Genomic DNA, 27310 nt, shown 5'->3' on the forward strand with positions numbered 1-27310 from the left:
TGTTTTTATTTCTGCTACTTATGTAGTTGTCAACCTAGAAGTTTTTATATTTTCAGCAATGCATATGTATAGTTCTACCTTCTTATCAATGAAATCTCTTTGAAGCTTCTCTGAATTTCTCTGAAAGATGAAAAGTGATACATGTTATGGTATGATATTCATAAATAAAATTATTTTGTTTTATAATTCAAATGAAATATATATTATGGTATTGAAAGATGAAAAGTTCGACGATTGATGAAAAGTTGTTTGTTCTATAATCATATGTTTGGATGTATGTTGCTTTAGTATGTGCATACACTGATTGTATGTTATCATTTTCACACATAATGAGGTTAAAATTGCAGATACTTCCTATGAAACAGTCCTCTTTGTTGTACTATATATAGTAGGGCATAAAAAAGACGTCTGATTGTACCTACATAAAAAGCAAATGTTTTGTTAGTTGCAAGAACAAATCAACTCTGAAATAAGTGCTATATATATGAATGATTTTGATATTTTAACACTCAGCACTGCATGCTCTTTCTATTTTTAATGTTTGTCTACTGAAACAAGTGCTTCCTACTATAATTACAAAAATTTTTGTTTCCACAATTGTGATTAGAGGTATAATCTACACCAAAAAGTTTAACAAAGACATTCACCAATATAGTAATAAAACAGTAAACACTTTTCCATCCATTGAGTCAACTTACCTTTCTTTTTGCTTCTTCCATTGTAACCTTTGAAACTATTCCATAACAAAGGTTCAATTCAAGAAGTAATCAACATTCATGTAAGTCATTAACATCTTACTTAAAGCATTTATCTTCCCTAATTCTTCATCAATAATTTTTTTTAAAATGATGCATTTGTATGTTTGTATGTTTTTTTATGTTGCAGATGACAAAGAAGAGAATGCAAGAAAGAAAACTAAATTTGCAAACCATTCTTCTCAAAGTAACAAAATCTCAGGATTTCTTTTTAGATATATATTTGTAAATGTATGTTTTGGATTGTAAATTCACAACAGAGATGCATAGTCAAACATCTTTGTTTTTTTAATCACAGATCAAGCAACTGTATCTGAAAAATCATTTCAGAAAAATACACACAGGAAGCCATTACAACAGTTGGATATTAGTAAGTATTCTTTTTCTAAGCTATATCATTACAGATTATTGTTAAATGAATCACTGAAGTATTGTTATTTATTTTCTTAATAACAATGCTTCTACAATAATCCTTTTCCAGATGTTGACAACAACAACAACAACAACCTTCAGAATATGAATTCAATATTTCACAGACAAATTGGTCAGTTTTGAAGTTCTTCCAGTACTTAATTTTAACATTGTTTATGAATAATATTAATTCAGTCTCACTTTAAACTAAGCTTCGTTTCAATGCAGTAACTGTCAACAATTTATCAAGTTGTTCAAGTACTTTAGTTGAACAACAAATCACTTCACAATCTGCAACTTCTACTTTAACATACAATAGTCCTTTCGGTATATTTCTACATTCATCTTAATTTCTTATATACCTATTGTAATGAAATGAAACTGACAAATTTTAAATTTATATCAATGTTTTTGAATGACTACAACTGTTAACAATAACAGTCAGAGAAATTATGGACAAAATAATTACAATTCCAGTGCAGGTAAGTAGATTTGTATTCATATATAACAATATTCATACTCACAATGCCAATACAAGTAGGACAATTGTTTTCTGTTGTTTTTCATAGGTGGCAGATCAAAGGTTGTAAATCATTCACATTCTGTCTCTAAGAATAAAGTTGTCAAATATCCTTTTCAAGTCATATAATCACTTCAAAACAGATTCAATCTTGATGATAAAACAACAACACACCATAATTGTTCAGACACAACAAATGATGATTCAACAACGATAAGAGATGATGGTAATTCAGATATTCAACTTATTGACGTCAATATAAATTTCTTTGAAATCATTAATTAATTTTAATCTTACTAATATTGAAGCACATACTACAAGTACTACAACTACAAACGAAATGTATTGCAAAGGAGAGTTACAAGATACATAATCTCCAACATAATTGTATATAACTGCAGATTAAAATATATGCATTTTCATGCTAATGATTTGTAATGATGTTCAGAACTACTCAATATTGGAGAACCTTGCTTGGAATGCCAATACTGTAAAGCTGAATTTTGGTATGAAGAAAGAGCAGAAAAATGTAACACCTCAAAGGAAGTTGAATTCTCATTGTGTTGTCAAAAGGGAAAAGTCAAAATTCCACTATTAAAAAGATCACCTAATCTTTTTGAAGGTTTGTTAAATGGTGAAGATCAGAGAAGCAAATCATTTCTACAAAACATAAGAGTATACAATAGCATGTTTTCATTTACTTCAATTGGTGGTAAGATAGATAATTCAATGAAAAATGGTTCTGTTCCACCACAATTTATTCTGAATGGACAGAACTATCATCGTATTGGCAGTTTATTGCCAGAGCATGGATCAAAGCCAAAGTTTGCACAGTTGTACATATATGATACCGAAAATGAAATGAGTAACAGAGTGAAGCATTTCAGGTCAGTGAATATATGAACTAATTTGATTATATGAAATATTTAAATACATCTGTTGACATGTATTCTCTTTATTATGTTTTAGTTTAAACACCAAGGAATTTGTTATAGATGAATCATTGGTTGCTGATTTGATTGAAATGATTGACAATCACAATGTTCTTGCGAAATCTTTTAGAAAAGTAAGAGATTTGTCACTGGAACATATGGAATCAGATTTCACGCTAAGACTATTTAGAGGCAGAAACAAAGACCCTAGAGTCTACAATACACCTTCATGTGATGAAATAGCTGCACTAATAGTTGGTGATTTTGGCAATATGGATGTAGGCAGAGATATAGTGGTAAAAAAATGTTCTGGTGAATCAACCAGACTGCACGAAACTCACACAACTTTCATTCCACTACAATATCCTCTCATGTTTCCATATGGAGAAGATGGTTATCAAGAGGATATCTCAATAAGAGAATCTCATTCAAAAACAAAATCCATGGTAAGAATTAGAATTTCTTTGCGAGAATTTATTGCCTTTAGAATACAACAAAGAGCTGTAGAAGCAGGAAATATTGTGAATGCATGCAGATTGTTCCAACAGTTTCTGGTCGATTGCTATACAATGGTTGAAGCCCAAAGGTTGTCATTCATCAGAGCTAAGCAGAAGTTAATTTGCTGTGATATTCTTAATGGATTACAAGAAGCTATTAATAGAGGAGAGACAAATCCTTCTTTAATTGGAAGACGTATTGTCTTGCCTGCTTCATTCACTGGTGGTACCAGATCCATGTTCAACAATTGTCAAGATGCTATGGCAATTTGTAAAAAATTTGGATATCTTGATTTGTTCATTACTATAACATGCAATGTGAATTGGAGTGAAATAAGAGAATTTGTCTTAGCAAAAGGCTTATTAGCTTCAGATAGACCTGATATTGTATGTAGAGTGTTCAAAATGAAGCTGGATGAAATGATGACAGATTTTAAAAAAAAGGACTTCTTTGGAAAAAGCACTGCAGGTATGTTATATATGAAGTAATATACATTATATAAATGTTTATTAAATTAAATTCTGACAACTATATTTATTATTTATTTATATATGCAGGAATGTACACAGTAGAATTCCAAAAAAGAGGTTTACCTCATGCACATATACTTTTATGGTTGGATGGAGAAAGCAAATTGAAGAATTCAACTGATATTGATAAAGTAATATCAGCTGAATTGCCAAATGCGGATTTGTACCCCAAATTGGAAAAAGTGGTCTCAAGTTACATGATTCATGGACCATGCAGACCTGCAAGACATAATTCACCTTGCATGAAGGAAGGAAGATGTTCTAAATTTTATCCAAAAAAATTCACATCTTCGACTTCAATTGATGAAGAAGGATATCCATGCTATAGAAAACTTGATAATGGTAGATTTGTTGAGAAGAATGGAATTAAGCTGGACAATAGAAGTGTTGTTCCTTACAATCCACCACTTCTAATGAGGTATCAAGCACACGTCAATACAGAGTATTGCAACAAGACCAATTCAATAAAATATTTGTTCAAATATGTGAACAAAGGTCCTGACAGAGCTACTCTTAAAATAAGCAACAACTTTGCACAGTCTGAAAAATCAACCATTATTGATGAGATCAAAAGGTATTACAATTGTAGGTATCTATCACCATGTGAAGCTGCTTGGAGAATATTTGCTTTTGACATCCATCACAGATGGCCTCCTGTTCAGAGATTGACATTTCATCTTCCTGGCCAACAATCAGCTTTGTTTAAAGATGATGATGATATTAATCTGGTCTTCAACAGATACGAAAATGCTAACACAATGTTTCTAGCTTGGTTTAAGGCTAACAAAGTTTATAAGGAAGGAAAAGAATTGACTTATTCAGAATTTCCAAGCAAATTTGTGTGGTTTGCCAAAGAAAAAGAATGGAAACCAAGGAAGAAAGGCTATAACATTGGTAAACTTACTTATATTCCTCCTGGGTCTGGAGAACTTTATTATTTGAGGATATTACTGACCATTCAAAAAGGTTGTATTGATTATGAAAGCATTAAGACAATTGATGGAAAGTATTATGAAACACACCAAGAAGCTTGCTATGTTTTGGGATTGTTGGCTAACGACAAAGAATATATTGATGCAATAAAAGAAGCAAGTGAATTTGCTTCTGGGTATCAACTTAGAAGATTATTTGTTACTTTGTTATCGATGAATACAATTTCTAAACCACATATAGTTTGGAATTCTACTTGGAGTATCTTATGTGATAGAATTTTGTACCAAAAAAGAAAGGAGATGAACTTACCAGGTATTTTTTTTTTAATTTGCTATACATATATATTTTAATTGTATTATTTACTTATTGCATGTTTTCAAATTTAGACTGCTGAATTACAAAAACTATGTCTGCTAGAAATAGAGGAAATGCTAATGTCAAATGGTAGAAGTTTGAAAGATTATCCTTCATTACCTCAACTTGATCTTTCAGATGTACATACATTCAATAATAGATTTATTGTTGATGAGCTACAATATAATAAACAAGACATGGCGAAAGAACATGACAATTTGTTTAAAGCACTGAATGATGAACAAATTCATGTATATCAGGATATCATGACAGCAGTTCTTTCAAAGAAGGGAGGATTCTTTTTCTTATATGGCTATGGTGGTACAGGTAAGACTTTTATGTGGAAGACATTGTCGGCTGGTCTAAGAAGCAAGGGCATGATTGTTTTGAACGTAGCATCAAGTGGAATTGCTTCTTTATTACTTCCTGGTGGAAAAACAACACACTCTACCTTTTGCATCCCACTGTTAATTAATGATGAATCAACTTACAACATAGCACAAGGTAGTCTCAGAGCAAAACTTCTTATGGCAACCAGTTTGATTATATGGGATGAAGCACCAATGATGAATAGAATGTGTTTTGAGGCATTTGATAGAACACTAAGAGATATTATGCGAAATGTTGATGATGCCAATAAAGACAAACCATTTGGTGGCAAAGCACTTGTGTTGGGAGGTGACTTTAGACAAATTCTACCAGTTATCAAAAAAGGATCTAGGTTTGATATCATAAAATCAACAATCAACTATTCAGAGTTATGGAATTGTTGTAAAGTGCTAAAGTTATCCAAGAACATGAGATTAAGTACTACATCAAATACTGAAACAGCCAATGATATTCAAGAATTTGCTGATTGGATATTGAAGATTGGAGACAGAAAAATGGATCTAAATGAGAATGGTGAGTGCATGGTTGAAATTCCAGAACAGCTCCTGATTACAAACACAAATTTACCTTTATTGGCATTGGTTGAATTTGTCTATCCTCAATTTGTGCTTAACATGTTGAAGCCTAATTATTTTGATGATGGAGCAATTTTTTGCCCAACAAATGATTCTGTAGAGCAAGTAAATGATTTCATGTTGTCTTTAATCGGTGGTGAGGAGGTGACTTATTTAAGTTCAGATACACCTTGCCAATCTGATGAACAAGATGAAGTGCAATCTGAATGGTTTACATCTGAATTTTTAAATGATATCAAATGTTCAGGGATACCAAATCATAAACTGAAGTTGAAAACAGGTGTTCCAATTATGCTCTTGAGAAACATTGATCAAGCGAAAGGTCTATGCAATGGCACAAGATTGCAAGTCAACCATTTAGGCAAGAATGTAATCTCTGCAACTGTAATTACTGGAAAAAACATTGGTGACAGGATTTTTATACCAAGAATGGATTTAGTGCCATCTGATTCAGGGTTGCCTTTCAAATTTCAAAGAAGACAGTTTCCGATATCGTTATGCTTTGCAATGACGATTAACAAAAGTCAAGGACAAACACTTTCTAGAGTCAGCCTTTATCTTCCACAACCTGTATTCACACTTGGCCAACTATATGTTGCTATTTCTAGAGTCAAAACCAAAAGAGGATTGAAAATACTTATATTGGATGAAGATGGAAAGGTAACAAACACAACTAAAAACGTTGTGTACAAAGAAATTTTTGAAACTCTTTGAAAAAGAATAAATTATAGGTATGTCATTTCTATTTTTTTTTCATTTCAAAGTTGTTATAAATATATATCAACTTATTTATGTTATGCTCTACCATGCAGGAAAATCATGGTACAGAAAAGGTTGAACGAAGAAGTCGTTGTGTACAAAAGGAATTTGTGTACAAAAGGAATTTATGAACTTGAATACCAAATGAGACATTCTAGGTATGTAATTTATTCTTTTTTTATTCTTATATTAACAAAGTAGTGTATTAGTCATATTTTTGTTGGTGGTGGTTGAAGATAATATTCAATGAAATCAAATATTAACTTGACATACCACTTTAATTACATTCTAAATTGATCTATTCTATTGATACACTTCAACATCTTTTAAAAACATTAGATTCTCATATATAGATTATTAAATATCCAAAAACCCATTGCTATTACCACAATTATTACATGTAAAAAAAAACCCGTGCGTTGCACGGGTAGAAGGACTAGTTGTTTACACTGATCATGCAGCATTAAAATTCCTTCTGAAGAAAGCAGATTCAAAACCAAGGTTGATCAGATGGATGCTACTGCTCCAAGAGTTTGACACTAAGATTCTAGACAGAAGTGGGGCATATAACTTAGTAGCTGATCATCTTAGTAGGATTGAAAAAGGAGAAGATAACATTCCTATTAAGGATGACTTTCCTGATGAAGTCCTCCTAGCATTGACTGTTGTGAAAGGTATGTTTCCTGAACCTTGGTTTGCTGACATTGTTAACTATTTGGTTGTTTCTGCTATTCCTCCTTCCTTCTCCAAATATGAAAGAACCAAGCTAAAAAGTGAGGCAAAGTACTATATCTGGGAAGACCCAATCTTATGGCGCATTGGTAGTGACCAAGTCATAAGGAGGTGTGTTCCAGATATCGAGATACCTCATGTGCTTGAGTTTTGTCATTCGTCTCCTTTTGGTCGACATTATGGCACACAAAGAACAGGTAGGAAGATGTTGGATTGTGGATTATATTGGCCTACTATCTTTAAAGATGCACAAAGGGTATATGAAAATTGTGAGCAGTGCCAAAGGGCAGCCATATCCATTACAAGAAAGGATGAAATGCCTCAACAATCCATGCTATATTGTGAGGTATTTGATATTTGGGGTATTGATTTTATGGGTCCTTTTCCTCCTTCTTTTGGGTTTTCTTATATTTTTCTTGCTGTAGACTATGTCTCCAAATGGGTGGAAGCCATAGCTACAAGGACTAATGATTCTCGAGTTTTTATGAGTTTTGTCAGGTCTAACATTTTCTGCAGATTTGGGATACCACGAGCCATCATCAGTGACCAGGGGACTCATTTCTGTAATAGGCTACTTGAGAACATGTTGAAGAAGTATGGGGTGACACATCGCATTGCTACACCATATCACCCCTAAACTAATGGGCAAGCAGAGATCTCTAACTGGGAGATTAAAAAGATACTAGAGAAAGTAGTGAAGCCTAGTCGAAAGGATTGGGCCACAAGATTGGATGATGCACTTTGGGCACACAGGACAGCCTACAAAGCACCTATAGGTATGTCGCCTTTCAAGGTGGTTTTTGGAAAGGCTTGTCATCTACTTGTGGAGATTGAACATGAGGCCTATTGGGCCGTGTAAGCATGCAACATGGATTTGGAAGAAGCAGGGAATGAGCGAAAACTTCAGTTGCAAGAACTAGAGGAGATTAGGCTAGCAGCCTATGAAAACTCAAAGTTCTAAAAAGAGAAAACCAAGAAGTTCCATGACCAAAAGCTTGTGGCTAGAAAGGATTTCAAGGTAGGCCAGAAGGTGTTACTATACAAATCCAAGCTTGGTCACATGAGTGGTAAGTTGCGTTCTACTTGGGAAGGACCATACATTGTTACAAAAGTCTTCCCTTATGGAGTAGTGGAGATCAAGGAAGAATCCTCAGAAATAACTTTTAAAGTTAATGGGCATCATCTTCGGATATTCAATGAAAATCAAGATATGCTGAATAAGACGATGCATGGGATGAAATTGACTTCTCCCTCATACCTTCCACCTTGAGGAGGTAAGTACCCTTCATACTTTTTCTTTGCATTTTATACATATTGAATACATTGAGGACAATGCATGGGTAAAGTGTGGGGGTGTGGGGAGATTTCCCCTTTTCTGATTTTGTTTTCTATTTGTTTTATTTTTTTTTTCTTTTCTAATTTTATTTCTGTTTGTTTTTATTTAAAAACAAACAAAAAAAAAACAATTTTTTTTTCTGCTTTCAATAAAACATATTGACATTGGATTTTTGGATTTGATTCACTAATTGGAACGGTCATAATTTTGGGAAAATAAGAGTCATGTGCTATGAATTAATTGTTTTTGTGATTTACTAATTGAGTTGATTTGAGAGTTTCTGGAATAAATCTTTTGTGAAAGAGTTTTTGACCTTGTGAGTTTTGAACTTTATTGTCAGGATGAACTACCATGTGTCATTCCTATTTTTATTGTGTGACTTGCTCATGTCTTGTTGATACTCAAATGTTTAGCGTGATTCTGTTGTTTTGCATCTTAGGTGAATATGCATGATTTGATATGACTGAGGCATTTCTTGTTTTTAGCTACTTGGCCAAATAAGCTAACCATGACATTGATCCATTGGTAGCCCCTTGAGCTTAAACCTCTTTTTCTTGTTTTGAGCATATTGCTAAACCTTAAAAAAAAAGTTTTGAAATTGTTCAAATTTTGCCCAGGAGTGAAAAAGGATAAGTGTGGGTGTGTGATGAGTTCAATTAAATCCCCAAATTTAAATATTAAATGAGGGAAAAAATTTGAACTCATGACACACCCACACTTATCCTTTTGCGCTCCTGGGCAAAATTTGAACAATTTCAAAACTTTTTTTTTCCGAGGTTTTTTTTTTATTTCATATTTTCACTGGATTAAAGGAATGAATACAAATGGAAACATATCAATCTTCTAGAAATCATGTTGTCATGCACATATAAATGGAAAGATTCTATTTTTTCCACACATGAGTTAATCATTTGAGTTTACAAGATAATCAAATATGAAAGAGAAACACTCAAGTTAAATGTATATTTTCTCACCAAAATTTGCTCAAGTGTTTTGGCTTGTGTTTCCACTCAAAATACCCATGCAAGTTAACACTCTCAATGCTTAGCAAGACTCTAATATTCACAGCTTTCAGAAAACATGCATTCAAAAATCATGAGGACTTTTCACAGGTTATAATGGGGCCAAGGCAAAGGTAGGCAATTTTTTTTTTTTAGGATTTTAGTGCTTTTGAAATAGTAAGGTAGAAAGAATTATGGAGCATAGTTTCAAAAACAATCCCTTTTGTCCTTTTTTTTTTCCTTTTTTTTTATCCTTTGTTGCTCTTTTTCAAACAATAATCATTTTTCATTTCAACACTCTATCATCAACAATTTTTTTCCTTTTGCCATTTTTATAACTTTGTGGGGGAAATACTCACCCCCACACTTTATTCCTCAACCAATCTCAACATAATCCACTAGCTCCTTCTTTCTCCCTAAGGTAAGGAAAAACATGGTCTTTTTCTTTTTAAGGTTTTGCAATATGCTCAAAACAAGAAAAAAAGGTTTAAGCTCAAGGGGCTACCAATGGATCAATATCATGGTTAGCTTATTTGGCCAAGTAGCTAAAAACAAGAAATGCCTCAGTCATATCAAATCATGCATATTCACCTAAGATGCAAAACAACAGAATCACGCTAAACATTTGAGTATCAACAAGACATGAGCAAGTCACACAATAAAAATAGGAATGACACATGGTAGTTCATGCTGACAATAAAGCTCAAAACTCACAAGGTCAAAAACTCTTTCACAAAAGATTTATTCCAGAAACTCTCAAATCAACTCAATTAGTAAATCACATAAACAATCCATTCATAGCACATGACTCTTATTTTCCCCGAATTATGACCGTTCCAATTAGTGAATCAAATCCAAAAATCCAATGTCAATATGTTTTATTGAAAGCAGAAAAAAAAAATTGTTTTTTTTTTTGTTTTTTTTAAATAAAAACAAACAGAGACAAAATTAGAAAAGAAAAAAAAAACAAAACAAATAGAAAACAAAATCAGAAAAGGGGGAAATCTCCCCACAAATTTGATATCGCTGTCGTTAGGCGATCAAGTTACCACTACTTAACTTTAGCAACTTCAGTATTGCCAAGTTAGTAGTGAACAAAATAGTTAGGGTTAAGATAACCCTGAGTCGTCTCACAACGAATACGGAATTGATTTCAAATATTTGATTCTTAAAAATGCAATTAAAACTAGCAACTATAAAAATAGGGGGTTTTGATATGCAAAGAAAATGACACGGAAGATTGTAAACACAATAATAGTAAACAGGTCAATTCCACTGCTTTTTCTAAATAAGATTCTTTATTGGTTATCTAGAGATTATTATTAAATTAATTATTGTTGTTGATTTACAAATCAATCAATGTAAGGACTCAATTCATTTGTTGGCATTCTCACTTTTAATCAAAGTACAATCTCAATTAATTGTTAGATTGTCCATAGTAAATTCAATCAAAGTACAGTCTCAATTAAAAGTGAGAATTGTTAGATTGTCCATAGTAAATTCAATCAAAGTACAGTCTCAACTAATTTTAGTTAAAGTAATTACCTCTGGTTTTGGCAGACACCGTCATCCATCACATCTCTCATTCTTTCTTTTATTTTCTTTCCTTCATATCATCATGTATTCCATCAAAGCCATGGAGGGCTAAGCTTTTAGGGTTGATTCCATTATAATTTCTTAACTGGATTCTGAGGTTAGATGAATTTATGTGTTTGTTATTTTGATTATTGTTGTGGTTTTTGTTTATCTATGTCCTTTGCTTCTTAATCGAATAGAAAATAATGATTTTAAATCTACATGCATGCTAATCATATGAGTTAAAAGGTTTTTAAATTAAATTGAGACTTTACTTTAATTTTATTTAGAAACTTTCATTTGATTAAATAAGTTTTTGCCAATAATTGAGACTTTACTTTGATTAGTGGTAATTACTTTAACTAAAATTAGTCAAACTTTACTTTGATTAATTAAGTTTTCTATTTGGTGAAGAAACAAAGGAATGGACATGATTAGGCATAGTAAAATTAATTGAGACTATACTTTGATTGAATTTACTATAGACAATCTAACAATTCTCACTTTTAATTGAGACTGTACTTTGATTAAAAGTGAGGATATGCCAACAAATGAATTGAGTTTTTACATTGATTGATTTGTAAATCAACAACAATAATTAATTTAACAATAATCTCTAGATAACCAATGAAGAATCTTATTTAGAAAAAGTAGTGGAATTGACCTATTTACTATTATTGTGTTTACAATCTTCCGTGTCATTTTCTTTGCATATCAAAACCCCTTATTTTTATAGTTGCTAGTTTTAATTGCATTTTTAAGAATCAAATATTTGAGATCAATTTCGTATTCGTTGTGAGACGACTCAGGGTTATCTTAACCCTAACTATTTTGTTCACTACTAACTTGGCAATACTAAAGTTGCTAAAGTTGAGTAGTGGTAATTTGATCGCCTAACGACAGCGATATCACTTACTCAATAAATCCAATAATCACAAATCCTAATTAAATCAATCTTTAAGCACACAAAATTCAATTAAATCCCCAAATTTAAATATTAAATGAGGGCAAAAATTTGAACTCATCAAAGCCCAAATGCCAAAATCATAGAAACATAAACTAATTTTTCTAAGAACTATATTCTCCAAATGTGCTCTAAGCCATGATCTTTAATTCCCAACTTCTTGGAGCATTATAAGCTTCACATAGATATGTTCTTTTAATTCTTTGGCCCTTGGTCTTGGTCATAGGTCCTTTAAATTGTAAATTTCATATCTAGAATATTAAGTATTACCATGTAGGTGTTGGTAGGATTTATATGAGTGACACAACATGGCTAGTTTCGAACATCAAGTTTGACAAGTCAACATCAATTTTCACAAGTCTCTACCTGCAATTATAAATTATAGCACCCTTTCACATTGTGTTTCCTTTTATCGGTATGAGTCAATTTGGCTTTGAAATTACAAATATGAGTTATCTTTTAAAAAAAATATGTCTAGGAACAAGTCAAGTCAAGTGGGCACAACTTCGTTATAAAGAAGTCGTTACCACACCAGACGACTTTTCACTAGTGGAAGTGAAGTCGTGTACTCATTACATGACATTTGTTAATGTTAAATTTGTGAGGGTTAAGGGCGACTTCAATTTTAATTAATTACATTTAATCAAAGTCATGCAAGACTCGTACATCTTTAAAAGACATTAAAGTCGTAGAAGCATGAGACGAGCTCTTCCAAAATACAGAAACACTACATGAGTTCAAGTTAAAGTTAAAGGTTATATTGGATGATATATTGGATGTAAGTTAAAGTTTTTTAAGTATTACTTATTCATGAACATTATGTAGGTAATCCATTTCAACATTTGGTTAAGTCTAGTATGTTATGGTGAGTATTGTATAATAACATGAGTACAATGTTTCAAGTATTTCAAGATCAATCTGCATTGTAACAAAAGATAATGGACAACCTATTTTCTCCAACGCTAGCTAGGTATAATATTCTATTGTTTAGGTCATTCAAGTTAAATTAGATAATTTCATTGAAATTATAGGTAATATTGTCTTATTTTAAACTGTACATCTACACTGATACAAAACTATTTTGTTTTTTTATTAAAAGTTTTGTATTTAAGTCAAAACAAACTAATAATTTAAAGAAAAAACTTCTAATTTTTATTCACATTCAATTTAAATTTACATATTAGACATATTTCAATGAGATGTGAAAATATTCCTTGTATACCTTGACTGATGTTCATATGAAAGTTGGACAATGTTTATCATATGTAAAGATACTGATTTTTTTCATGTTTTGGTAATATAATTCTATTTATGAATGACCTTTTATATTATTTACAAATTCAATGAAAATAGACTTTGTAAAAAAACTTCTATTCACCTTATTTTACCCTGATTGAATTTCATATATGTCGGACAATGTTTATCTTGGTAAAAGTACTCAATTTTTGTTTTCATGTTTTGGTAATATAATTCTATTTACAAATTACTTTTTATATTATTTACACATTCAACGAATAGACTTTGTTTATTGTCTTTTATCTCCATTTCGACCTCCTCCACTTCGTTGTTTTATGTTATAATAGATATTAAATTAATACTTTAAATACAAATAATTATGGGTTCATATTATAAAAAACAATTATAAATAAATAAATAATATTTTGTGAAGTTATGGTACAATGTATTCGAAAGAATTACCAGGTACATTGATTGGTAATCCATGTATAACTATTATTCTTTAATTAAAAGAGGTTTAGTTGAATTAAAAAAATTCCATATTTGAAGAGTTAATTAAAGAGTAATGATACATTGACACCCCAAACTTACCACTTTCATGACCACCTAACGTGGCAGCAGCATTTGGATTTTAATTTTTTATTTTTTAACTGAAAAATGAAATTGGCATTCAGAAGCGTCATTTCCCGCACAAGCGCGTGTAGCCACAACAACTTGCCCACTCCTCACACACCAACGCAAACATTTTTCGTTTTTGAAAACTTCTCTCCTACACCGCTCCACCGCTCCAGTTTCTCCAAAGTGGCCAGCAAACCCTTTACTCGCCTTCTTCCCGCACACACACGAACCCCTGTGCTGGCCTTCTTCCCGCACACACACAGCCCCAAATAACCCTTCCCGCACCACACACACTTCTGGTCCAGCCGCCGCAAACCCCAAAACCCCTCTTTGCGAGAAACCCTAACCCGAATCCCTCTCGACACTCCTAATTCCCCAATTTCATAACCTAACCTATATTTTGCCCCAATTTCAACGGTCACCATCGCTGCTCCCACCGCTCAGGGTCACTATATTTGAAGAAGGTCCACCAATATTTGTTGTCAATGATCAACTACACATTTATTAAAAGAAATTAAATAGTCTGCCTCCAAAGGGGGGAACAAACTGGGGCCTAGTAATGAGGTGGCATGATTATTTTATTGAAATATGTCAGAACAAATTTATCCAAAAAATATATTCTGGGTTACAACTTACATTTCATTGGGTCGCATGTTAAATTTCAGCAAGGTCCACGAATGTTTTTAGTCACTTATAACATATGCATTCAGTAGAAAAAATTACATATTGTCTGTCTTCAAAGGGGGGAACAAAATGGGGTCCACCCTTGCCCTAGGATAATTATTTTATTCAAAATTCATACAAGTAATTTGTCCAAAAACTGTATCCTGGGTTACAGCTTACATTTCACTGAGTCGCATGATAAATTCCAAAAAGGTCCACCAATGTTTTTAGTCACTTATAACATATGCATTGAGTAGAACAAATTAAATATTGTTTGCCTTCAAAGGGGGAAACAATGTGGGGTCCACCAATGCCCTGGGATAATTATTTTATTCAAAATTCCTACAAGTAATTTGTCCAAAAAGTCTATCCTGGGTTACAGCCTATATTTCACTGAGTCGCATGATAAATTCCAAAAAGGTCCACCAATGTTTTTAGTCACTTATAACATATGCATTGAGTAGAACAAATTAAATATTGTTTGCCTTCAAAGGGGGGAACAATGTGAGGTCCACCAATGCCCTGGGATAATTATTTTATTCAAAATTCCTACAAGTAATTTGTCTAAAAAGTCTATCCTGGGTTACAGCTTATATTTCACTAAGTCCCATGATAATTTCCAAAAAGGTCCACCAATGTTTTTAGTCACTTATAACATATGCATTTAGTACAACAAATTAAAGATTGTCTGCCTTCAAAGGGGGGAACAAACTGGAGTCCACCAATGCCCTGGGATTATTATTTTATTCAAAATTCCTACAAGTAATTTGTCCAAAAAGTCTATCCTGGGTTACAGCTTACATTTCACTGAGTCGCATGATAAATTCCAAAAAGGTCCACTAATGTTTTTAGTCACTTATAACATATGCATTCAGTACAATAAATTAAAGATTGTCTGGCTTCAAAGGGGGAACAAGATATTTGTCCAAAAACTATTTGCGTGATTACAGTTTAAATGTGCTTGGGTAGCATGTGAGATGTCAGTAAGGGTCACCCAACACTTTCGACAATTAAAATTAATACTTCGCTGCAATAGAAAATAATGTGGTGTGTTTTAATGGTGTGCACATCATGGGGTCAATCAATGATTACTAAAATAGTATCCTTCTCCATTAACAAAACACATTCACTCATGGAATGATAAGCAACGGTGGTGACCGTTGAAATTGGGGCAAAATATAGGTTAGGTTATGAAATTGGGGAATTGGGAGTGTCGAGAGGGATTCGGGTTAGGGTTTCTCACAGAGAGGGGTTTTGGGGTTTGCGGCGGCTGGACCAGAAGTGTGTGTGGTGCGGGAAGGGTTATTTGGGGTTGTGCGTGTGCGGGAAGAAGGCCAGCACAGGGTTCTGTGTGTGTGCGGGAAGAAGGCGAGCAGAGGGTTTGCTGGCCACTTTGGAGAAACTGGAGCGGTGGAGTGGTGCAGGAGAGAAGTTTTCAAAAACGAAAAATGTTTGCGCTGGTGTGTGAGGAGTGGGCAAGTGGCTGTGGCTACACACGCTTGTGCGGGAAATGACGCTTCCGAATGCCAATTTCATTTTTCAGTTAAAAAATAAAAAATTAAAATCCAAATGTTGCTGTCACGTCAGGTGGTTATGAAAGTGGTAAGTTTGGGGTGTCAATGTATCATTACTCTTAATTAAATTACATTTTGGTGTTAGAAATGAAAGTTTTTTATAGATAGAATTTCCGAGAGAAGGGGGAATGGGAAACCAAAATGGCAAAGATGTATATGGAAAGAAAAACCGAAATGAAGGGATGGTTGAGAGAGAAGTTCGGAGAAAAGAGAGTGGAGATGGTTGGAGGTATGGGTTATAAAAGGGGGAGGTGGAGGGGAAGATGAAAGCAAGAAGCCAATAACAATCCTTCTTCTTCCAATAATACAAAGGAAGGAGATAGGAAAGGGTTGAATAAAAAAAGAAAAAAAAAAATGGGAAGGGTATCAAGTTTGGTGATTGGTTTGATGGCATGCCTGATGGCAGCATCAGTGCATGGGGAAGACCCTTACGTCTTCTACACCTGGAACGTCACCTACGGCACTGTTGCACCATTGGGTGTGGAACAACAGGGCATCCTCATCAACGGCCTGTTCCCAGGGCCAGAAATCAACTGCACCAGCAACAACAACATTGTCGTAAACGTCTTTAACTTCCTCGACGAGCCCCTCCTCTTCACCTGGAACGGTATCCAACACAGGAAGAACTCATGGCAAGATGGCACCTTGGGAGCCCAATGCCCCATCCTCCCATGTACCAACTACACCTACCACTTCCAAGTTAAGGACCAGATCGGCAGCTACTTCTACTACCCCTCCATCGGCATGCACCGCGCCGTCGGAGGCTTCGGTGGTTTGAGGATCTACAGCCGCCTTTTGATCCCAGTGCCTTATGCTGACCCCGCCGACGAGTTCTGGGTCCTCATCGGTGACTGGTACGGCAAGACCCACCAGACCCTCAGGCAATTCTTGGACAGTGGACGTAGCATTGGCAGGCCCAGCGGAGTCCATATCAACGGCAAGAACGGTGGTCTTGAGCCCGCTTACACCATGGAGCCCGGCAAGACTTACAAATACAGAATCTGCAATGTGGGGACCAAGAACTCCCTCAACTTCAGAATCCAAGGCCATCCCTTGAAGCTCGTCGAGATGGAAGGCTCACACGTTGTTCAGAACATCTACAACTCCCTCGACGTTCACGTTGGACAGTGCTTCTCTGTCCTCGTAACCGCCGACCAGGAGCCCAAGGACTACTACATGGTCGCCTCCACTCGCTTCACCAAGAAGACCCTCGGCGCCACCCGCATCATCCGTTACTCCAACGGTGTCGCTCCCGCCTCCCCTGAGCTTCCCCCATCACCCGAAGGCTGGGCTTGGTCTCTCAATCAGTTCCGCTCCTTCCGTTGGAACCTAACCGCTAGCGCCGCCAGGCCCAACCCTCAGGGCTCTTACCACTACGGCCAGATCAATATCACTCGCACCATCAAGCTCGTTAACACCCTCAGCAGGTCTGGTGGAAAACTCCGCTACGGACTCAATGGTGTCTCCCACCTTGACAACGAAACCCCATTCAAACTTGCTGAGTACTACGGTGTAAGCGACAAGGTTTTCCAGTACAACCTCATCTCCGACGACCCCAATTCTCTCATCGGCGACCTCACCCTTGCTTCTAACGTCATCACCGCCAACTTCCGTGACTTCATCGAAGTCATCTTCGAGAACCCCACAAAGGTTCCCCAGTCTTACAACTTGGATGGCTACTCTTTCTTTGCCGTCGCCATTGAGCCAGGGAAGTGGTCACCGGAGAAGAGGAAGAACTACAATCTTCTGGATGCTGTGAGCAGACACACCATTCAGGTGTTCCCCAAGTCCTGGGCTGCTATCATGTTGACATTCGACAACGCTGGTATGTGGAACTTGAGGTCGGAGCTTGGCGAGAATCGTTACCTTGGACAGCAGTTGTACGTTAGTGTTTTGTCTCCAAACAGGTCCCTCAGGGATGAGTACAACCTTCCAGATACCCAGCTTCTTTGCGGCATAGTCAAGGATATGCCTAAGCCACCACCTTACTCTTCCTAAACTTGGTTTCTTCTTCAATCAGAGCCACCTCGTCGATCGCTTCAACACTTCATCATCACACTCTCCGATCGATCCACGACATATTCCTTCATTAATTAATTAGCTCTTGTAGTTAATTAATTTCTATCTTTGTGGTCACTGATGTATCAACCCTTTCCTATAATTCGAAATCAATTATATATATTCACACTCCTTCCTTCTGTATCAATCATTCTCTCTACTTTTAAATAACCAAAACAAATAAATCTATGTTTGTGATTCCAATTTTAATACTTAGTTTAATGTGATCAATTATCCATTTTTCAATTTTTCTAATTTTTCTCTCCTTTTAGATTCATCAAATAGAATAAATACATAAAGATAACAAGCATTATATATCATTTGATTAATACCGGAAGGGAATACCGTCAACAGAAACTGAAAACAGAAAACAGATGCATAAAGCTGATACAATCAGACGACTGAAATGAAAAACAACCAACTGAAACAGACATAACTCAAACTGAAAAATCACAAACATAACGATGCAATGCATGATCCTAAACAACCACCACACTCAGTCATCCTGAGGATCATTTCTGGTCTGAAATGAGTGGAGCATATCATGGATGTCATGGATTTGGCCATCCAATGCATTGAACCTCTCATTGCAAGAGTTGTGATGTTCATGTTGGGACACATTGAGCTCATGCAGTTGGTTCAGCACCATCCTCTCAAAATGTGAGTACACAAGACCTCTATCCTCTGGAGGGTTGTAGGGAATCAAGTCCATAGGTCCAGCAGTTGGTTCTTCCTCTTGACTTGCACCACTTGGACCAGCTTCATGGTCATGTGCACCACCAACAACAGCTCCAGCAATTGTCCATCCATTTCCCACCTTGATAAAGCCCATTTTGTGCAGATTTTGGTTGGAGGTATGGTTCAATAGTTCAGTTGACTCCTCTAGCTCATCCTCTACATCAATACCAAAGTATTCAATGAATTTAGACACCAAAACCATATATGGAAGCCTAAAATCCGTGAGCCTCTTAACCTTGAGCATGTGATCACGAAACATATAGATCCAATCCACTTGAATGTTGTGTAGAATGCAGTACATGAGTATCAAATCTCCCTCATTCAATGTTGAATGGTTACTACCACGTGGAACAAGGATTTTTGTGACAATCATACCAAGTAACCTTTGATCCACCTTGAAACCACCAACATCGAAGTGTTTGATTTCAGCAATAGGATTTCTCAAGCATTGGCCATAGTATTGCATCTTGTTGAATTCTGGAACAGTCCTAGTTTCACCTTTTCTCACTTGCACACCCCTTGGTTTGAGTCCAACCACATCTTTCCAAGCTCTCTTGTTGATCTCCATTTGAACACCCTTGATGCTGCACAGTAGGACATCATTTTTGAACTCCAAGTTGGTGAAAAATACCTTCACCAAGTCTGGATAGATTTTCCCTGAAAGTTCAAGGAAGGACTTCAACTTTTGATGTTTTAGTTGTTGGAATAGGCTCTCAAAGCCTTCAGCCCTTAGCCATGAGAACCTCAGCACCTTAGGAATGCTAATCTGCTTCCTATTCATCTCAATGAGGAACACTTGAATGTTGTCCTCATGATCCTCAAACCATGCTTCAATTCTTCCATGGCTTTCATGATTTGGAGACCTTGGAGTAGGAGGAATGGAGTGCACATCATTAGATTGGATAACTGTTTGAGAACGACGAGGCATGATGAGTATTGGTATGGCTGTTTCTAAGAGATGTATGATGCAAATGCAGCAATACAAGTGTAGTATTTATAATTGAACCAGCTGATTTTTAGAAATAATTGATTAAATGGTGCAGATTTTCTAATTAATTCGTTTTAGGTTACCCAAATCAGTTTAATGCAGTCTAAAGCAGTATCTCATGCATTCATGATGTTTTCAATGTGTTTTTATGAGTGAATCAATTAGTTCAGATCATGTGAGCTGCATGCACATTGGAATTGTACACTAGAATGCTTTTTGGTCAAACAAATCTATAAAAGTAACACATGGCTGATGAAATGGGCAGTTAAGAGCAGATAATACCTGACAAAAAGATGCTTTCTTTAACTGGTCAGCTTAACAATTCAATTCGTGAGTAAATGCACAATTTAAGTAAAATCAACACGTTGAAAAACAAAATCAGTCGACTAAAACAACATCAGAGCATTAGAGATTAACAACATAATCTGGTTAAGTGAAATCAGCTGACTGATTTTGAAAATCAATCAATTGAAAATCGTAAAATTGAACTATATTTTTCCAGATTCAGTTTTAATGAAATCAACATACTGAATTGTGAAAACAGCAGATTAAAAATCATAACAAATCAATTTTTCAGCATTTAGTGGCAGTTTAAGTGAAATAAACATGTTGAAATACAGAATCAACAGGTTGACAGATCATGAATTGTGCAAACAGAGGCAAATTTAAGTGAAATCAACACGTTGAAATGCAAAATCAACAGGTTGACTATGACAGTTTTTAACTTTTGCATACAACAACAAATTTTTATGAAACCAATGCATAAGTACATAAGATTAACATGCCACAAACACATCAGACCACATTCTTGATGTCTAAAATGCCTAGTTCAGTTCTTAGCTTGTTAAACCTATCTCTAGCCAATGGTTTTGTAAACAAATCCGCCAATTGATTTTCAGTTTTAACAAATTTGATTTCACAATCTCCCTTTTGAACATGATCACGAATGAAATGATGCCTAATCTCTATATGCTTAGTTTTAGAATGTTGTATAGGATTCTTGGTTAAGTTGATTGTACTAGTATTATCACAATACAAAGGTACCTTGCTTAGCCTTACACCATAGTCCAAAAGTTGATGTTTCAACCATATGATTTGTGCACAACCATGTCCAGCAGCAATATATTCAGCTTCAGTTGTGGAAAGTGCCATACAAGCTTGCTTTTTGCTATTCCATGAGATTAGACTTGATCCAAGCAAATGGCAAGTACCACTTGTGCTTTTCCTATCCAATTTGCACCCTACATAGTCCAAATCTAAAAAGCCACTAAGAGATATGTTAGAATCACATGGATACCATAAACCAACATTGGTTGTTCCTTCGAGGTACTTTAGAATCCTTTTTGCAACCTTAAAGTGTGATTCCTTTGGATTTGCTTGAAATCTAGCACATAAGCATACTCCAAACTGAATATCTAGCCTACTTGTTGTAAGATAGACCAAAGACCCAATCAACCCTTTATATTTGGTTGAATCCACTGGTTGGCCAGTCTCATCTGCATCCACAAGAGAATTTGTTGCAATTGGAGTGGCAGCTTCCTTGCAATCCTCAATTTTGAACTTTTTCAACAAGTCAAAACAGTATTTTGATTGATTTAAAAATGTTCCATGCTTGAGTTGCTTGACTTGCAGCCCTAGAAAGTAAGCAAGCTCTCCCATCATGGACATCTCAAATTCTCCCTACATAGCTGCAACAAACTCTTCACCCAATGTGTTGTTATTTGAACCAAAGATGATATCATCAACATACACTTGAACAAGCATAACATCATTATCACGTTTTCTAATGAAGAGTGTTTTATCCACTACACCTCTAGCATAAACTTTTGATAAGAAAAAATTGCTTAACCTTTCATACCATTGTCTTGGTGCTTGTTTCAAACCATATAAGGCCTTTTTCAATTTGAAAACATGGTTAGGATAGAGATGATCCTCAAATCCAGAAGGTTGTGATACATACACTTCTTCATTTAGGAACCCATTCAAGAGTGCACTTTTCACATCCATTTGATGCAATTTAAAGTTACACATGCAAGTATATACTAAGAGTCATCTCACAGCTTATAGCCTAGCTACAGGTGCATAAGTTTCATCAAAATCAATACCTTCTTCTTGATTATTACCATCTTCATCCATTTTGTTTCTAAAAACCCATTTGGTTCCAATTATATTCATATCATTAGTTTTAGGCACTAGAAACCACACATCATTTCTTGTGAATTGATTGAGTTCATCTTGCATAGCCCCAATCTAATTACTATAATTCAAAGCATCATTCACATTCTTAGGTTCAATTTGAGATACAAAAGCAACATGTTCACAAAATACAATCCTACGTCTAGTAGATACTCCCTGTTTAATATCACCTATGATGTTGTCCTTTGATAAACCTCTAGGCTGGATCCAATCCTTGAGCAAGTTGCTGTCTGCAGCTTTTTCAGTCGACTGTTTTGTCTTTTCAGCCAATTGATTTCCTGCAGCATTAGACTTTTCTGCAGCAGAAATTTGTTTCTGCAGTAGATCTTCTTCATCTGCATTCTTTGGCACTTGATCTTGCAACTTTGGGTTAGTTTCATCAAATACAACATGCATAGACTTTTCAATAGTCATCAATCTCTTATTATAGACTCTATATGCATGACTTTATGTAGCATAGCCTAGAAAAACACCTTCATCCGCTTTTGCATCAAATTTTCCAAGACTTTCTTTGCCATTATTTAAGATGAAGCACTTACATCCAAATACTTTTAGGTGACTTAAAATAGGCCTCCTCCCTTTGAAAAACTCATAGGGGGTTTTCTTCAAAATTGTCCTAATCAACACTCTATTTAAAACACAGCAAGCAGTGTTGATTGCATCATCCCAAAAGTACTTAGGTAGTGAGTTTTCATTCAACATAGTTCTAGCTAGTTCCTCAAGTGACATGTTTTTCCTTTCAACAACCCCATTTTGTTGTGGGGTTCTTGGTGCAGAAAAAATATGGTTAATGCCATGCTTTTCACAAAAGTGTTCAAACTTTTCATTTTGGAATTCCCCACCATGAATAGACACTATCTTGGAACTCTTTTCATTTTCAAGCAACTTGGCAAGTCTTTTGAAAACATGAAAAGTGTCATTTTTGACAGCTAAGAACAAAGTCCGTGTGTACCTAGAGAAATCATCAACAATGACTAATGCATAAAGATTGCCACCAAGGCTCATGGTTCGAGATAGACCAAATAGATCCGTGTGAAGCATCTCTAAAGGTCTTTCAGTTGAAACAACATTTTTGGATTTAAAAGAGACCTTAGTCTATTTTCCTTTTTGACATGCTTCACACACTCTATCCTTCTCAAACTTGAGTTTTGGTAGTCCTTCAACCAGCTGTATTCTATTCAGCTGATTGAAATGTTGCATGTGTATGTGACAAAGTCTTTTATGCCATAACCAAGTATCATCCTCTTTTGTAAGCAAACAATGGATGTTAAATGATGCATGATGCAGGTCAAGTAGATATATATTATTGACTCTTTTGCCTATCAAAACAATACTACCATGTGCATCATATATCAAACAACTATTTGGTTCAAACATGACTTTAAAGCCTTTATTACATAGTTGACTTATACTTATCAAATTGTGTTTGAGTCCTTCTACGAGCAACATATTCTTGATGTTGAAAGAGGATCCATTGCCTATGACTCCATTTCCAAGGATTTTTCCTTTGTTGTTGTCTCCATAGGTTACAAACCCTTCCTCCTTCAACTCCAACTTTGCAAATTTGGTTTTATCTCCTGTCATATGTCTCGAACAACCACTATCAAGGTACCACAAATCTTTCTTATCACCTTTCATAACTTGCAAAACAGATTTGGATTATTTGGTACCCTTTGATAGGTTGGGTCCATCATGGTTATACCTTTCTAGATCCTTTTGGGATCCATTTCATAATCCCTTTAGGAACATCATATTTTCTAGCATGACAATTCTTAATAACATGACCTTTTTGCATAAAGTAGTTGCATGAAATGAATGGCATGTCACTTGGCATATTTTTTGAAAAGAAACTAAAGAACTTTTTGATTTTCTTTTAAAAAGAAAGATTAAAACCATGTCCAGCTTTGCCAAACACATAGTTTTGAGAACCAAGAACAACCTCTAAGTTTGCTTCCCCTCTTGTGAACCTTGCACAGGTCTTTATAAGGTATTTCACTTGATTTTTCAAAACTGTGCAGTTTTCACAAGGTTTTTCAGTCGGTTGATTTCTAAAACAGTCGGTTGAATTATTGTAAATCATTTCTAAATGCTTAAAATCAGTTGTTTCTTTTTCCAATTGGCTAACTTTGTTTTCCAGCCAGTTGTTTAAGCCTTTCAACCGATTGTTTAATGCAAAAATCTTGTTTGCTTCATTATGCAACTCTTCAAAATCATGCAACAATTGATTATAGTCATTTAAGTCTAGAGAACTTGTTGTTGAGACACAAGTTGGCTTCTTCACTCTCATCTTATGAGGAGCTACTTGTTGTTGAATCATCATTGTCCTCTCATGCAATGTATGCACGTTTCTCCTTTGGCTTCTTCTCCTTTTTCCTATCAACACTCTTCTCCTTTCCTTTGTTAGCATTTGGACATTCAATTTTGATATGTCCTTGTTTTCCACAGTTATAACATGTAAAATTAGAAGAGTTTGAATCATTGTGTTTGGAAGTATACCTCTTGGGATTACCTTTTATACCTTTCCTTTTGAGATACTTACCAAACCTCTTGAAAAGGAGATTCAAGTTCTCACTTTCACTTAATTCAGCCACCACATCCTCGAGTTCCTCATTCTTTTTAGTGCTAGTCTTCAAGGCTATGTTCTTAACCTTTTTCTCATTTGACTCAAGCTCATTAAGCCTTTGCATCTCAATCTCATGCTCCCTAAGCTTACCAAACAATGCAGTTGTAGTCAAAGTGGATAGATCTCTTGTTTCTGAGATGGTTGACTATGGTTGCCAAGATCTATCAAGACACTTTAGCACCTTGATGTTTAACTCTTCCTTGTCAAATTCCTTACCCAAATCTATGAGATGGTTGACTATGTGAGTGAATCTCTTTTGCACATCCTCTAGGGATTCTCCTTATTTCATCTTGAATAGCTCATACTCTTGAATCAAGGCATGCTTTCTTGCTCTCTTAACATCATTAGTTCCTTCATGAGTCACTTCAAGAACCTCCCACATTTCCTTGGCACTCTTGCATTGTGAAACACGAAAAAACTCATCCATGTTGAGAGATGAAGTGAGGATATTCTTTGCATTGCAATCATATTGGGCTCTCCTCCTTTTTTCCTCATTCCATTGAGTCAATGGCTTATTAACCTACACCTCATCAACAATATGCTTAGGAGTATATGGTCCATTTATGATTGCATCCCATATCCCTTGATCTATTGACTCAATAAAGATTTTCATCCTAATTTTCCAAAATTGGTAATTAATGCCACTAAACATAGGGGGTCTATGAATTGAGGCACCTTCACCAAAGGGTAACTCGTTTTCAACCATTTCAAGTAGTTCAAAACAGATTTATGACCTTACTTGATCAAATTTCAAGTACCTTGCTCTAGATACCAATTGTTAGTTTTGAAATGGTTGAAAAGCCAACAAGGGGGGGGGTTGAATTGGCTTGTTAAAAATTTAGGCTATCTTTGCAAGCTAAAAAAACTACCTTTAATTGAATCAAATAGATCCCCAAGTTAGGATGCAAACAGTACTGAACATATTAAAACCAGAAAACAATCGACTAAAATACTGGGAAAAATGCAGAAATGCGAATTTGAATATTAAACCAGAAACAATGCTCAAGAATGATCAAGACCAGTTCCAAATGATTATACAAACATGCTTAATGCTGCAAATGCCATAGAAACATGCAAGAACATGAAAAAGATGATTAAAACACAAGTTCTTGAAACTTTAAAATAAAAATGCAAGAGAGAAAGGTTAGAGAAGAGAGGACACCACGAGATTTTTATACTAGTTCACTCAAACCTGAGCTACATCCAGTTTGTCAAGGCAACCTTAGTTTGACTTTGCACTATTTCAAAATTTTACAAAGTATCCACCCTTACACTTCCAAAATATGCCAAAACACCACAAAAGACTCTTGAATCACACAAGAATCACACCAGCACTGCAAGAACCCTCTTACAGACCTGGAAAACCACCAGGCACACACATAAAGCTTGAGAAAGATCAAACCTTAGTGGTAGCACAACCTAGCCTACCACAACCCATTTTCTCCAAGCTTCAAACCAAGCCAAAAGCTCCAAGAATTGATCAAGATCAATCTTCAACAGCTGCAACACGTATGATCACGAAGGAGAGAGTTTCCACAAGTTTCCAGAACAAAATCGTGCTCTAAAGTGATCAACAAACCTCTCTTTCGAAAATTACAACTTTTATAGTCAAACTGTTACGAAATTCAACAGGTTGATTTTCAAATCAATTGGTTGATTTCACTTGACTTAAGTGAAATTAGTCGATTAAAAACTAAATCAACTAATTGAATTTGTTGCAGTTTAAGACTACTACAGCCAACCTTTTAACTTGTTGAAAAACCATTCAACAGACTAAAAGAGACATTTTAACTTGTTGAAAAACCATTCAATAGATAAAAAACACAATAAAGACCAAACTACATCTAATTAATGCTATAAGGTCTACAACATGAATTACAAACTATAAATACACTTTCATAATGATGTAACTAAATGGAGAGCACACGTTTCAGCCTTGATGACCATGGATATCATCAAATCTCCTTTCCTTCATCAATGTAGGCTTTATTTCAATGGTAATAGCTTCAAGATAGTTCAAAAGAGCTTCATTAAGTCTTCATCAAATCTTCAAGAAGCAAACCACCTTGGCTTCACATGTCAACAATTAGCACATGAAAAACACCATATTCAAGATAACTTAGGTTGTAGATACCAAATGATGAAGGATTATGTTATTTTCTTTTAAGATTATTAAATATGGTGTGAGTTGATTAAGAACGCTAAGTGAAATCCCCACTGGACATTAAGATAGCATGTTATCTAGATGTGAAGGTTCCTTTCACAAAGCTCAAGAGAAGAAGATGATGGATTCATTCAAAACAAAAAGGAAATGGAAGGCACATAAACCATAGAAAACCAAGAATAATTAA

General features: G+C 35.0%; 1 protein-coding gene and 1 pseudogene across 1 annotated transcript; both read left to right on the forward strand.

Moving 5' to 3' along the window:
- Positions 1–1581: 1581 nt before the first annotated feature.
- Positions 1582–6612, forward strand: LOC114176278 (uncharacterized; annotated as a pseudogene).
- A 10008-nt stretch (positions 6613–16620) lies between these two features.
- On the forward strand, positions 16621–18562 carry LOC114177516 (L-ascorbate oxidase homolog). The gene has a single exon (XM_028062893.2). The coding sequence runs from the start codon at positions 16711–16713 to the stop codon at positions 18352–18354; it is 1644 nt and encodes a 547-aa protein (XP_027918694.2). The 5' UTR covers positions 16621–16710; the 3' UTR covers positions 18355–18562.
- The last annotated feature ends 8748 nt before the right edge of the window (positions 18563–27310 follow it).

Source organism: Vigna unguiculata, chromosome 3 (assembly GCF_037176805.1).
Source record: "Vigna unguiculata cultivar grain cowpea cultivar isolate G323 ecotype 2 chromosome 3, ASM3717680v1, whole genome shotgun sequence".
NCBI lineage: Eukaryota > Viridiplantae > Streptophyta > Magnoliopsida > Fabales > Fabaceae > Vigna > Vigna unguiculata.